The sequence below is a fragment of the Physella acuta genome, unplaced genomic scaffold, assembly GCF_028476545.2.
Source record: "Physella acuta isolate Inbredline_101_S28 unplaced genomic scaffold, ASM2847654v3 ptg000841l, whole genome shotgun sequence".
Taxonomy (NCBI): Eukaryota; Metazoa; Mollusca; class Gastropoda; family Physidae; genus Physella; species Physella acuta.
In genome coordinates this window covers 150,555-166,700 of record NW_026732358.1, presented here as the reverse complement: position 1 = coordinate 166,700, position 16,146 = coordinate 150,555, and the positions used below count along the sequence as shown (strand labels likewise).

Sequence of the window (16,146 nt, the reverse complement as noted above, 5' to 3'; positions counted from 1 at the left end):
TAAATTTAATTAGCAATCTACAATTTGTTGATATGGACCCTCACTCAGCAGATCACCATGTTAGTATAGAAGTTGGCCATGAAGTGTAGCCTAGAATAGAGTCACTAGAAGATGGCCTAGTTGGCCATATACTAAAGTACAGATAAAGTTCTAGAACATCACCCAGGGATGTGACATTCTCCAGAAAACAACCACGTTGAAGACACAGAACATGAACACAATGTGAACATGCGCCTAACAGAGTGGGTCCGTGAAGACGGTGAAGTCACAACAACCTAAAAATATAAAAACATAGATCAGACAAAAACAAATTAGTTAATTACACAGCCGACAATAGCAATTAACTTCTAAAATAGAGCAATATTTTTTTATAAATGTAATTCATCAACACACAAGTTTTCGAAGTATTTACCGTTAATTAACGACTTTACGAAGGAGATATTTAAAAGAATTTCTATAATTTTGGATCCACAAAGTAGATAAATCTCATCCAATTTTCCTAAAGTAGTGACAATTAAAATAATAGCTATCTGTCATACAAGTAGATGGCTAACTCTGAATCGTTCTTAATTACAGTGTTGGCTCGGAACTACGATCTAGCCTCTTTAATTATATTGACTATTTACTATGTTGTTTTTCTGCCTATACGGAAAGCACGCAATACTAAGTAGTCGTTTACACAAAACACTGATCTTTAAGAACAAAAACATAAATCTGTATAATAATTTAATTTTTTTTTTATTTAGGATGGTGTTTTAACGGATCAAGATTGATATTTTAAAAATACAATTTGTGTCTTCAATGAAATTATTTACAAATATCACTTTGTCGATGTTTCGTCGGCGCGGTTGTCGAGTGTACCACCAAGACGAACTGAGACGCCATAATGGACTGCTCAAATAGTTTTGTGTTAAGGGTATAAAGAGAACGAAATTAAAATACTTTCAACTCAATAGACATGACCGAGTTGAATAGAATCAATCCATCATTATTGTTGATATGGATTTTAAATAAATGTGTTTCTCGTTAGATTTTGCATTAAAAGCGATCGTAAAAGTAATTTTAACAAATAAAAACTTAATAAATAAATAATTCAGAAATTTAATATTTTATAATTAATGTTATATAAGTTGCAAATCCGAAGAACCTGAAAATATATTTTTGGAGTTTAAGTTTACATTTCTATTTCTTTTCAACAAGCCAAAGTTGTAACCTGAAGTTTTTAGTTCGTAAGACTAACATTGATTGGCTGTACAGAAACTCCGTGATCGATTTTATGAAAAACTCATAGTAATTTGTTCTCAAAACTTGGCCAATACAATTTTTAAAGTTTAACCATTTTGTTTTGTTTTTATTTCTGTGAAAAATATAAGCAATTGCATTCATTTTGGCTTCTTAAATATTTATTTCGCTTAGTTACCGAAAATACTAAAAACATCAATTACATCGAATCTTTAGTAAAGTCCAACAAAAATCAAACAGATTTCTATAACCATATTTATTATAATAACATCGAGTATGATTTTTCAAATATTTAATTGACCTTTCAAATTAATTTCGAGACTCTTCTCGGTAGTGTCCATTCACAAATCAGATATTTGTTATGGAATGTGTGATTTGTATTTTGCTGTTTGATATTTCCTGTACATGACGAAGCGCCAGGCCTCGCTTTACCGTCTATACAGACGTGGTTTTAAAAACTTATTGACTAAGGCAGGGGAAATGTCCAGTTTAAAATCCAAATTTTATGACTTTTAGCATAAATAATTGAAGGAAGATAAAGATAGAACAGATACTCGCAAGATGTCGAATTTCGTAGGCGACGAGCTAGAGGCTATACCTCTAATGACGTTACAATTATTTGAGCTCATCTGTAATGATGTTATCAACGGCGTCATTTGTCTTTTCGGCGTTGCATTCAATATCGTCAACATGATGGTGTTTCTCAAGCAGGGGTTCAAAGACTACATGAACATTTCTTTGTTGAGTTTGTCTGTGGCCGACACGTTAGCGCTCTTGTCCCAGCTATGGACGTGTTTCAACATTAAGGCCCTGGTTCAAGACGCGTTGAGCCACTGGTATGCTGTGCTATATTTAGCATCCAGCTGGCCCCACGTGATCTCCATCCGGGTCATAAGTCTTCTGATTGTCTTCATCACATTAGAGAGGTACCTGTGTATTTCTCTGCCTCTAAAGATCAAGAGCATCATCACACACAAACGGACCATTGTGATTATTGGATTCGTGTACTTATTCTCAATATTAACTGCGATACCAATATACTTTGCGTGTTACGTAGGCCCAGTAATCGATTACGAAACAAATATTTCCATCATGGACCTAGTGTACACTGAACACGGCCCCAGAATCGAAAGTGCGATTTTATCGTTTGGTATCACTGCTCAACTGACGTCATTCATCATTGTGGTTATTCTGACCATCGCACTGGTCCAAAAGTTTATCCAGACGACAAAATGGCGTCTATCTACGTCATCAGCAACAAGGCAGGATCACGTGACCAAACGCGACAAGTCTGCTGTGAAAATGATCATCCTCATCTCCACCATCTATATCGTCTGCTACACGCCGTACTTCCTGCTGTCGCTGGCGATGGCGTGTGTCAAGGACTTCGGCGCCACGGGGAAGTACCAACGCTTGTTCAACATCACCACATCGCTCATGTTCACCACCGACAGCATCAACTCGGCCGTCAGTATCTTTGTCTACTACAAGATGAGCACAAAATATCGAAATGTTTTCTTCTCCCTGCTCAAAGGTTTTAACAAGACGCGAATGACGAAATCATAAGTTTAGATAAGTGGTTCCCAAACTTTTTCGAGCGGCGACCCCCTTTTATAAAAAGTAAGTGACCCGCGACCCCCATAGAATTAAAAAGTCGAAATTTGTATGGAAATTTATAACACTAAAATAAGGGTTTTTTTTAATAGACTTTCACTATGAACTACTCTTGATAACTGTTTTAATACCATGAGTAAAATTGTTAACGCCAACCTATGTCATTATCAACATTCACTTTATTTCTTAATTTTGTTTTTAATTGGAGAATAGTGTTGAAAATCTATTCGCTATCATCTGAATGAATATAGACAAAGACAAGCAACTGCGAACATGAACTCACGTCTGTTGATTTATCAACTTGAAAAGCAAACAATGGTGAAAGCTTGATTTCAATAAAAAATGTGTTATTTAACATCTACTGACATGTCTGCTATAAGCCGCTGAATAGTATTATTAGACAGAGATATTTGTTGCATCTTTACTGCAATGGAATGCCCAAGAATTAACTTCACCATCTTTAACATGAAGGGTTTGATGAGATTTTCTCCTAGTGTGTTTTTTTGCTTGGTATTTTCTATCGCGACTTCATTTGATGCTAGCACTAATGCTGTGTTTCCTTGGTGGAAACTTCCTGTTCAATCAAGTCTCTGACGTTTGCAACTAAAAGAAGAAGAAGAAGTTGCCGACCAAAGAACTCTATATCTTTTTTGGTGTGTTCCGAATGACTCGTCTCAAATGACGTTTTAGTTTTGAAGATTTCATAAACTCGTGACTGAGAACAACTCTGTACAGTACGCATTGCTTCTTCTCTATTCCATTTCCAGTGATGTTAGTAAAGCCGAATTTCAGATATTCTTCTAAATATTTATTTTTTGTTTCTCATTATTAAGGTTTATTATACCAGATCGCGACCCCCAGTTTGGGAACCCGTGGTTTAGATAAACTAAATGACAAAATGCGTGCATAAAAATAAAACAATACCTTCTCCATTTCCCCCATGTTGCGACTAAAAGATATGCTATACAGTGGCTAGGCCGTAACGGTTTCAGTGGCCATAGTGGACATAATGACATTGTTTGGCCATGGTGACCATAATGACATCGTTTGGCCATGGTGACCATAATGACATCGTTTGGCCATGGTGACCATAATGACATCGTTTGGCCATGGTGACCATAATGACATCGTTTGGCCATGGTGACCATAATGACATCGTTTGGCCATGGTGACCATAATGACATCGTTTGGCCATGGTGACCATAATGACATCGTTTGGCCATGGTGACCATAATGACATCGTTTGGCCATGGTGACCATAATGACATCGTTTGGCCATGGTGACCATAATGACATCGTTTGGCCATGGTGACCATAATGACATCGTTTGGCCATGGTGACTTTGAAATGGTTTGGCCATTGTTTGGCCATGGTGACCATAATGACATCGTTTGGCCATGGTGACTATGACATGTTTTGGCCATTGTTTGGCCATGGTGACCATCATGATATGGTTTGGCCATGGTGACCATAATAATGTGACTGGACCAGAGTGGCTATACTTACGGGATTTAGGGCGTTAACCTCAGACATTTACCCCCCTGTCAATTAGCCTTCAGTAAAATTTCTTCTATGGTAGTTATACACCCCCTCCCCTACCCCTGTGATACATATTATATAAGTAATGAGGGCACTTTGTTTTTGTGTTCCATAGAATGCCAAGCAGGGAAACCAAGAAAGTAATTTTATTCCATCCAGGAAACTGAACACACCTATCTCTAACCGTACTCCCTACCCTAATCCTAACTCTGATGTAAGCCATCCACTTTGTGGTTACCCACATTAATTATGTTTTTACTCATGAGTTGATGTCAGCTTAGATGAAACTGCAAACATAATTAACTTTCCACTCCAAACTAGAGGTAACCAAATCAATTAGACGACGTTAAGGTCGTGAGTTTTTTGTAGTATTATAAAGCCCATACCTTAATGCTGTGTTTACACTTAGTAAATAAAGATTCTATGGAAAGTATAAATATTGTGCCATTTGGTTTAATAATTTGAAGATCGACTTACTGATTTATTCAATTTTTCAAATTAAACACACAACAATGCTACTAATAGCAAAATTAAGTATACAGTGGTACCTCAAGATACGACTTTGATTCGTTCCGTAAAATAGCTCGTTTGTCACATTGGTCGTGTTTCAAAATAAATTTTATGAAAAATAAATAGTATGAAATGCCATTAATCCCCCAAAATGCAACCCTTGTTTTTTTGTTAAGTATTTAAAAAGTATATATTTATAAATAACAAATGTATAAAAAATATAATAAAGGATAATATAAAGAAATAAACTTCTTTCATAAATTGTTTATTCTTTGGTAGTCAGCTAACCTGAGTAAGTTAACTGAAGATGTTGGTGGAGGGGTGGGGTGGAGGAGCTTTACTTAGTTCCCCTACTCTCTACACTGTTGATGCTAAACGCTTTCGGTCACTTTAATTAACTTACTCATTACAATTTAAATGCTACATTTTATCGCTAAACTTAATGGACCTTAATTAAAATGCACTGAACATACTTGGACTTAAATGCTACAGGCTGATATATTATTACTTTCGCTTAATTTTCGTAACAGCTTTTCTTTTTACTGGACTTTGTCACACTTTACTTAAGGCCGTTTAAAAGTAAGTCTGTTAATGAAGTTTGTCTCTCCCTCCCTCCCCGTGAGAGTGTGGCGGACATGAGTTAGAAAAGAGTCATTAATTAGTTGCAATTAACATCTAGTCGCACATTTTTTGTGGGATTCTTATTTTCTATTAATATTAGACAAAATAGATACAATAAATGTTAAGAACACTAATTAATAAACTATATTATAATATTTAGTTACACGAACTAGTATTCTTTAGCAAAAATCCTTTTATGCTGGTATTTGACTAAATTTGCGTCCTGACCACGAAAGTGTTGGATTTTCCTCGATAATGAAAGGTACAAAAAGGACAGCTTCTTTTGATGTCAAATGTTATGTGTGAGATAACATCAAGATATCAAGCCTGCTTACATGTTTTTGAGTTAAGTTCCATTTTCGAACCTGATAGTCCATGGGGCTAGTGAAGTAGAGTTCACTGGGTGGACTTAGAGACTGTCTATTGACTTGAGCCGGATTCGTACTCGAGACTTTCGGGTTAGCGGTCTAGTGTCCTGCCGCTAGACCATACCGTCCTCCCTTAGTATTCTCCTCCTGTAATCTATTGAAATCTCTCATTGAAAGGGATTTACTTGACTGAATGGTTTGCGTAAACGGGAATGGCCGTTGAAATTGTAAACAAGAAAATAAAAGTAACAATAATGGCTGTGGTTTTGTGGGTGATGATGCGCTTGATCTTTAGGGGCAGGGCGACACACAGGTAACGCTCTAACGTGATGAAGACGGTGAGCAGACTGACGGCCCTGGTGGAGGTGACGTGGGGCCAGCTGCCCGTCAGGTAGAGCGTGGTGTACCAGGCGTACGGCACGTAGGGCACGATGGGGCTGAACATCATGTTCATCCACACCTGACTGGTCAGGGCAGCCGTGTCGGCCACAGCCAGACCCAGCAGGGAGATGTTCACCGACTCCTCGAAACCCTGCTTCACGAAGACGATGATGTTGATGATGTTGAAGAAGATGCCGAAGACACAGATGGCCTCACAGAGGACGCCGTAGTTGACATTGAGAAAGGTGTCCAGGGTCAGCTGGGTGATGTGGGTCAACAGGTGCTTCGGGTCAGACCGGTGGTCAAATCATAACAATTCTACAACGGTATGAGATTGTCTATAACATAACAATTCTACAACGGTATGACATGGTCTATAACATAAAAATTCACAATGGTATGACATTGTGTATAGAATAACAATTCTACAACTGTATGACATTGTCTATAGCACAACATTTCAACAAAGGCATGGCATTGTCAATATAATAACAATTCAACAAAGGTATGACATTGTCTATAGCACGGGTTCCCAACCTGGGGGTCGCGACCCCCCTGGGGGTAGCGAAGGTCTTTCTGGGGGGTCGCCAACTGGTATACTAAACCTTAGTAATTTGAAACAAAACATAACTATTTAGAAGTATTCTTGAAATTCGGCTTCATTAATATCACTGGAAATGTAATAGAGAAGAAACAAAGCGCACTGTACAAAGTTGTTCTCAGTCACGAATCTATGAAATATTCAAAACTAAAACGTCATTCGGAACACACCAAAAAATATATGGAGTTCTTTCGTCGGTAAGAAGCTAGTTGCATACGCCAGAGACTTGATCGAACAGGAAGTTTTCACAGGCATTAGTGCAAGCATCAAATAAAGTCGCGATAGAAAATGCCAAGCAAAAAAAAAAAACAATAGGAGAAAATCTCATCAAACGCTGCATGTACGTAAATGTTAAATAACACATTTTTATCGAAATTAAGCTTTCACCATTGTTTGCTTTTCGAGTTGCTAAATCAACAGACGTGAGTTCGTGTTCGCAGTTGCTGGTCTGTGTCTATATTCATGCGGATGATAGCAAAGAAGAGTTGCTCTTTTGTGAAGGTAGCATGGAGAAAATAAATACCTTTTTTGAAACTGTGTGATTAATAATTATCATTAAAAAAGTTTTTTAAAAAAACACGTTTTCTGATTGAACTAAAAAGTAGAAAATAATTGCTATACATCACAATAATGCAAGCGATCACTCTACTATAAGCGATGAAAACGTGGGGCGCCGAAGTAAAAGTTTTTTATCGGTCATTGTTACTATAAGATGTAAAAGTTATATTACTATTGATTAGATAATACTATTGACTTTTATTAGGGAGCTTGTAGAGAGTCAACAGTATTAGAAACTGTAAGAAAATCACGGCGCCCCACGTTTTTCATCGCTTATAGTAGAGTGATCGCTTGCATTATTGTGATGCATAGCATTTATTTTCTACTTTTTAGTTCAATCAGAAAACGTGGGTTTTTGAAAACTTTTTTAATGATAATTATTTTCTACTTTTTAGTCTTTGCTATCGATTTTATCTTTTCGCATTCACTTTTTTTTTGGGTAAACGAAGACAACTCGTAAAAAACACGTGCCTTGAACCCGTGTCGAGTGGGATAGCAATCGTGTGCCCAACCACTCGACCATATCATCTCCCCCATACTGGCCACCAGCTGTTACGTTCTGGTAGTTTGTACACAAACACCGCGTGACAACTACTCAGTAAGCAAAAAGAGGGAGAGTACCGAACCTTGTTTTCATCAAATTACAATTACTGGGTTATGTTCCTTTTTCCCCACGTTTTTTGTACAATTATATAGCGGTCTAAAATGATCAATAAAATGTTTCCATGGATCAATTTAGTAATAATAACAATTGAATATTCTATTGTCATCGGAAACAAAGCTTCTCTGAAAATTTCAGCGCGCTAGCTAACTGGGAAGTGCCCGAAATTTTGATCGCAAGATTTGATTGGAAAGACGCGAAAGCAAGTTAAAGAAAACGTGGGAAAATGGGTTAGAACGGCTGTGGGGGTTTGTACGGATGGTGCGCCATCTATGATTAGCTCATAATCGGGCTTTCAGAAAACAGAAAAGATTTAGCTCCCTAACCACTGCCCTAACCAATCGACATCAAGAGTCCATTGCTACTATAAGTCGTAAATTACATAAAATCTGCAGCCTTCAAAGAACTGAGCAAAAACATTAATATAGATCACGAGGTTCTGCTCTTCAACACTACAGAACGCTGGCTGTCAAACGAAATGTTGTAAATTGTGTTTTTGAATTGAAATCTGAAATCAAAATTGCTCTTGGAAGTGCAAAGGAAACAAGACTTTTTGGTATACTTAAAACGACATAGAGTGGTTGGAGAGAGTATCATACCTAGCAGATGTGTTCGAACATCAAGATAAGCTTAACCTGAAGCTTCAGGGAATATGAACGAATATTATAACTTTCCATGATAATCTCGGGGCATTTTTATCAAAGCTGCAAAATCGGTAAAGAAAATAAATCTTGGAAATATTGTAAATTTGAGAAAGTCTGCGGTGTGGTAGATGAATCTGATTGTGAGATAATTAAAATTTTGAAAGAAGCGATTTCTGGGCATCTTGAATCTCTTAAGAAGAATCTGCATTTACGCTTTACCCCTTCTCTTCTTCCCTTGATGTTGCCAGCATTCCCGATGAATTATAAGATGAATTCTTTGATTTGCATGATAATCTCGGGGCATTTTATCAAAGCTGCAAAATCGGTAAAGAAAATAAATCTTGAAAATATTGTAAATTTGAGAAACTCTGCGGTTTGGTAGATGAATCTGATTGTGAGATAATTAAAATTTTGAGAGAAGCGATTTCTGTGCATCTTGAATCTCTTGAAAACGAACTGCATCGCTATTTTTCTGAGCTGAAAAAAGAAGAATCTGCATTTACGCATTACCCATTGTCTTCTTCCCTTGATGTTGCCAGCATTCCCGATGAATTACAAGAGGAATTCTTTGATTTGCAGAATGATTCCGAGTAAGATGAAAAACTGCAGACACAATGTTGGTGTAGTATTCACCATTCATACCCAAAGGTAAAATTGATTGACTTTTCTAGAATATATTTTTAACACTATTCTTCGATTAAAAACAAAATTAAGATATTATTATAATGACATAGGTTGGCGTTAACAAAACATTTTTTTTAATTAAAAACTTAACCACGAAGGTTTAGTGAATAGTATTATAATCATAATATTGTCTATAGAACAATAATTTAACAAAATTCTGAGCTGTCAAGTAGAACAAGTCTTTTGTTAGTGAAAATTTCACATTTGTCACCTTTGACCTTTAATATTTTCCACCTTTGTCCATTGAACTCGTCGAATGTTTTACCAAGCCCTGAACCAGCCTTATATTTTAATAGCATTATCCACTCTAGAAATTTCGAAGGTCGAACCCAAGAAGAAAGAAAGCTTGTGTGACTAATAGGAACTAACTAATTAATCTAACCATCCTTAAAAAAAACTACTGATTTCTAATTATTTCGTGTACATCAAAGTATTGACCCTGCACTGATATTGTAAACTTTCGTCCTAGATTGTTGGTGCGTGAAGACTGCCACCCATTGGCCCACTTTGAAATAAATAATTATACCTCTGGGTCTGTCATTATGGTTTTCCGTGGTACGTCTTACGTAGACAAAAAATACTCGCATAATTGCTTTGTTAAAAAAAATTAATTACAGATAAAGATTTGTCATCGTTCACCACCGGTTTGCTATTTAGTGTTTGACGAATAATATTTATATTAGTTTAAGTTAGCACCTATAGTATCTATACACAGGTGGGTTTTATATGCATACTTATACATTTACGTCCTATATTTTGTTATACATACATATAAAGTAAATAAATAAATATTCATATTTATAGCTCTATATCTCTATTTCTCTCTCTCTCTCTCTCTCTCTCTCTCTCTCTCTCTCTCTCTTATCTAATATATAAAGCTCAGTTCTGTATGTAACGCATATGTTTGTCGTTGGTCTTGGATGGATTTAAGTGTTAGACAATTATCATGCGCATTTGTCTAAATATATGAGTTAAAAAATTACTATTGAAAGTGTTGGGAAATAATTTTCATTTTTCAAATTATAGGCAAATTGTCGGCATGTTCATTAAACACAAGTTTTAAAAAAAATATCATCTTTTACAAAAATTCTAATTATGTCTTTATTTAGTCCTATAGCACATACTTCCCTTTGATAAATTAGGAAAACACAATTACTTCCCTTTATAAAACCATTGCATTAGTGGAAAATAATTTACTTTTTATTACTTTGTTTTGGTGTTGGGAAAAAAAATAATTACATAATTAGCGGGGATTGATCAAGTGCAAATGTTGTAGGTATTTTACGGATAAGCTTGGAGTATTAAAATTGTTTATTAAATTGAAACAGGCGCGTTCGTTTAAGTGAGTGCAAAAGACTATGAATAAGTTGGGGTACTATAGTCGTTCATTAAGCTAAAACAGGTGATTCCGCCCCGGGCGTTTATGTTCGCGTTAGTGTTTTCTTTGTGTTTAGGTGGGTTTGCGTTAGTGGTTGCGTTTTGATTTGGTTCGTTTTTGTTCTTTCTTTTTTCGTTTTTGTTTGTGTTTTTTTGTTTGGGTTTGTATTTGTGTTTTTGGTTGGTTTTGCGTTTGGATTTGGTTTGTTTTCGTTTGCTTTTTCGTTGTTATTTTTTTTGTTGGTATTGGTGTTTGCGGTTGGGTTTGTTGTTAGGTTTTTGTTTTCGTTTGCTTTTTTGTTTGTTTTTTCTTTGTGTTTGTATTGGTGTTTGTGGTTGTGGTTGGGTTTGTTGTTAGGTTTTTGTTTTCGTTTGTATTTGTAATTGTGTTAGCGTTATGTTTGCGTTTTGTTGTTTTGGTTGGTTGTGGTTTGGGTGGGCAATGCCGGGTTTATGATGATTACTAAACACACAGGTAATGGTCTATAACAGAAAGGTTTTTCACAGAAGCCAGGACAGGGCCTGGCCGGGACGGCTAGTATATATATATATATAAGGATTTAATTACACTCAAACGTCTTAATCTATTAGGAAAACAAAACGTCAGTTTCAATACCATCATTAAGGTGAAGTAAATCATCATTGGATCATTTCTCTTCATATTATGCTCTTCCTTTTATTCGTTTTAATATTCTTTTTAATATCTCCTTACGATCAAATTATAATTTTAACAAGAATTATAAAATCAGTTATTAAAAAAAATATTTATTAATTTAATTTATTTATTTGTTTGCTTTTTTTTGCATTCTTCTCTGTCCTCCAAAAAGTACCAATTAAATTTAACCTCGTAGCGGAAACGTAGGTGTGCAGCTCGTCTTTAAAATTCTCCCTTACCCCCACACCTGTTCTTCTCTCCCAGCCTAACCCACCACCAGTGATGGAGGACGCGATAGCTTCTATAGATTGGCAGACGACGGGCCTTACAGAGTACATGGTCAGTTTGATCATCAACGGCTTCGTTTGTTTTTTCGGCATCGTGTTCAATGTCGTTAACATGATGGTGTTCATCAAGCAGGGGTTCAAAGACTACATGAACATTTCTTTGTTGAGTTTGTCTGTGGCTGACACGATAGCGCTCTTGTCCCAGCTATGGACATGTTTCTACATGAAGGTGCTGGTGCAAGACGCGTTGAGCCATTGGCTCGCTGTGATATATTTAGCCTCCAGCTGGCCCCACGTGATCTCCATCCGGGTAATTAGCTTTCTTGTAGTCTTCATCACATTAGAGAGGTACCTGTGTATTTCTCTCCCTCTAAAGATCAAGAGCATCGTAACACACAGAAGGACTATTGTGATTATTGGATTCGTCTATTTTTTTACGATATCAACTGCGATACCAATATACTTTGCTTGTTATACGGGCCCAGTATTCGATTATGATACCAATAACACGATCGTAGTTATATTGTACACAGAAGACGGTGTGGCCATGGAGAGTGTGACCTTAATGTTCGGTGTCACAGTTCAGCTGACGTCATTCATTATGGTGGTTATTCTGACCATCGCGCTGGTCCAAAAGTTTGTCCAGACGACAAAATGGCGTCTGTCTACGTCATCAGCAACAAGGCAGGATCACGTGACCAAACGCGACAAGTCTGCTGTGAAAATGATCATCCTCATCTCCACCATCTATATCGTCTGCTACACGCCACTGTTTCTCATGACGATTGCCATGGTGTGTGTCAAAGATTTTAGCGCCACTGGCAGGTACCGAAATTTTTTCGTTATGATGACGTCTGCTGCCTTCACTGCCGACAGCATCAACTCTGCCATTAGCATCCTCGTCTACTTCAAGATGAGCACCAAGTTTCGACAAACTTTTTTCACGATTTTTTATTTCCTAACTTCTTAAAGCGGCGTATAGTTTCTGTTTTGCTTTGTTTTTGTTTTGAAATGGTTTATTTAAGGCCATCTAGAGCCATTCAAACGTAGCTAGCGTCACTGTATGTTGTAGAATATAAGTGTTCAAAAACTCGCAAGGTTTTAGGGGATAATTTTAAAATATTTGTACTCAAGATTTCATTGTTCGTTCAACTATCTGAAATCTGTCCTGCGCACAAGCATAATAATATAGTCTACATTTTGTGGATTATTTCGCAGTGTATAGACATGACGTATAGACAGTATGCCATGAAAACATTTTTGTTGTTAATTTTTGTTTATTTTTGTTAGAATCTAAAGCACCTTAACACGGCTGGAAAGGCAAGTTATTGTGAAGACCTACTTCAATTTTCGGCAACAGTATACTATAACCTCGTTATTGTTATAAAACTCGTTATAAATTCACAAAACTCCGAAAATCTGAGGTTTTGTGGTGCTAGCGTGGAAACCTACATATGTGTAGAAACATTAAATTTGGCACTGCCTACAGATTCTACTAAAACATGCTGTTGCTTCTTTTCATTCACAGATTATGTTTCTGTCTTGTATACAAGAAATTGACTTTTGTCACGAGAAAGTATCTCTCATATCTATCTATAACAATCATAGGAGATCAGCAGACCACATTTGAGAGAAATATGGACACACACATTTCAAATGTTCATTACCTCCTTCCAGAATGAATAAAAAAAATTTAATCAGCCATGGATATATTTTTTAAACCACGAATATTGTTTATATATTTAATGTGTAGCCTAAGTAAGTCGTTAATTCTGTGTTTGTTGTTAAAATATGAGTGATCACACATCACATTGTATGTTTTTTGTGAGTGATCACACATCAGTTTGTGCTTGTTGCAAGGAGTCATCACACATCAGTTTGTCTCAACGTCAAAGAAGAAAGAAATTGGAATTGTCAACCCACATAAATAGAGTCCTATAAGAAAGTTGATTTTTTTTGTGAAAAAAATTTGGTGGTGAGTATAATATGGCAGCTACCTTAAAAAATGAAAGAAAATTGTTTTTTTTAAATAAATCTTAAAATTTAAAAAATACTTGTTAAAATAGTAATGCAGACAGCTGACGTCGCTTTTTTTAACACAAGTGGTCAAAGCCTTGCAAAAGTTTTTTTTTTTTTTAAATATCTGTCTCTTGTTAATATTTTTAAACGATTGAAAACTTGATGTCAATACATCATGATGATAAGTTGTGTTGATAAATCTTTGATTGAAAGAAAAATATCTATGTCTATCAATGCTAAACTCCCAGAAAAAAAAATTTCAATGTCTAAAATTCTCAAACAAAAATCTACCACTAGACCGAACATTTTAGATATCACAGATATTGCATTAAATTAATGATTCGAATAGAGGCTTGACTTAAAGAGGGTGTGTTCTCGTTTAAATATCAAACAACAATTTTAAGCTGTTCAGTTATGTTCGTCATTTAGGCGTATCAATCAATCAGCTGTAAGTAGTACCTAAACACACTCGACATAATTAAGCATGAGCATGGTCACTGAAACCACCAACGTCCAGTTGTTGGTTTAATGGTGTGAAACAATAAGGCGTCGACCATTTTGTGGTGGTACCATCAGACATCACGATGTGTTGATGTACTTGGGCCGAGATGATGTGGTACATCATGATGTTAATCACCTTGTTGTGGTACCATCAGACATCACGATGTTTTGATATATGTACATCAGTTGAGCTGATGTCGTACATCATGATGTTAATCACCCTGTTCTGGTACCATCAGACATCACGATGTGTTGAACTGATGTGGTACATCATGATGTTAATCACCCAGTCCAGAACGAACTAAAATCTTCCTACAGACACTAGAAATGGACTCATGTTCGAATTTGGACATCAGCTAACGTAATCACATCAACGAGTCAAACTGACTCTAGTCCAATATTTAGAAAAACCATTATAGGCATCGGGGCCTTATTTTTAGAATAACCACATTAGGTATCCCATCTTTCTATTCAAACTAACCACATCAGAAACTTTAGCCTTATATTTAGTTAAACCACTTTAGAGACTGTAGCCTTATATTTAGTTAAATCACTGTAGACATCCCAGCGTTACAGTCTAACCACCTTTAAATGACGATAGCCTACCATTGATCTAGCCAATTATAGCCTGGTTAACAAAGACGCCCTACAATAGTTGACAGAGCTATCGTGTTCACATTGAAGAAACTGGCATCCACTTATATAAACCATTCATGTGATATATCATGATATGTACGTAGTATTTAATTAAATTGTCTTCTAGTCAACATTTTAATTGAAGGCAAATCTGTGATTATGGCGAAGGCAAAATAAATAAACATTCTTAATTACCGAACGACAGTCTCTTATTAGTAAACTTACTATAATTAAGAATTGGTTATAATTATATTGTAAATAAGATCTATGTAATTCGGGAAAATTACATTTTACGGTAGAACCGAAGTAACTTACAATTCGAACAATTATCCATCGAAGGCAAAGCTACAATAACCAAATTTAACCAAAATAAATTTTAATAAAGGATAATTAAATCGGTGGCATTTTAAATTTTTAATTGACATAAACGCTTTTATATATAAGTAGATCATGAATGTGACGTGTAAATGTATGAATATGTTAAAACAAGTAAACCGTGATAGACAAATGTAACTCAGCATCTATCAAGCCATAGGACCAGAATGAAATTTTGTTAACATTTTTGCTTGTCATCGACTGAAACTTTACACCACAAATAGGCTTAGCCTTCGAACCTACAAAAATAAAATACCAATGCCAATGTAAACTACCATTAAACTCTAAATTACATGAATAAACAATGATGGATACTACGACTGCGCATGTCACCACGGCGTTGACGTCACAGCCGGAAGTAGATGACGTCGCCATGATAAGCCCTGAACTTGTAAATCTGTTTTCTCTCATCAACAACGGCATAGTATCTACAATCCTATGTATCCTGGGCGTCTCGTTTAACGTCGTCAACATGCTGGTGTTCATCAAGCAAGGCTTCAAAGATTACGTCAACATTTCTTTATTGGCGCTGTCGGCTGCTGACCTAGTTTCCCTTTCCACACAGCTGTGGATTTCTTTCAACATCAATCCTCTGATGCCAAAAATAGCTCCCCACTGGTACGCGCTTCTATATTTAACATCCAGCTGGCCCCACGTGATCTCCATCCGGGTCATAAGTCTTCTGATTGTCTTCATCACGTTAGAGAGGTTTCTCTGTATTTCTTTGCCGCTTAAAATCAAGAGCATCATCACACACAGAAGGACGATCCTAATTATTGTATCGATATTCGTATTCGCTATATTAACAGTCGTACCGATTTACACCGCTTGCTATATCGGTCCAATAATAGATTCGAATACAAACGCGACAAT

The 16,146-nt window shown here is 36.2% G+C and overlaps 3 protein-coding genes across 3 annotated transcripts; 2 read left to right on the top strand and 1 right to left on the bottom strand.

The window, feature by feature from the left end:
• Window positions 1–1,803: 1,803 nt before the first annotated feature.
• LOC131951961 (melanin-concentrating hormone receptor 1-like) lies at window positions 1,804–2,808 on the top strand. The gene has a single exon (XM_059314431.1). It carries the CDS (start codon window positions 1,804–1,806, stop codon window positions 2,806–2,808), a length of 1,005 nt encoding a protein of 334 aa, XP_059170414.1.
• A 3,267-nt stretch (window positions 2,809–6,075) lies between these two features.
• Window positions 6,076–9,964, bottom strand: LOC131951960 (uncharacterized). Its single transcript, XM_059314430.1, has 2 exons — window positions 9,950–9,964; window positions 6,076–6,558 (listed from the first exon to the last, which is right to left on the bottom strand). Exons 1-2 carry the CDS (start codon window positions 9,962–9,964, stop codon window positions 6,076–6,078), a joined length of 498 nt encoding a protein of 165 aa, XP_059170413.1.
• Window positions 9,965–11,854: 1,890 nt separating this feature from the next.
• Window positions 11,855–12,712, top strand: LOC131951959 (neuropeptide receptor 22-like). Its single transcript, XM_059314429.1, has one exon. It carries the CDS (start codon window positions 11,855–11,857, stop codon window positions 12,710–12,712), a length of 858 nt encoding a protein of 285 aa, XP_059170412.1.
• Window positions 12,713–16,146: the final 3,434 nt, after the last annotated feature.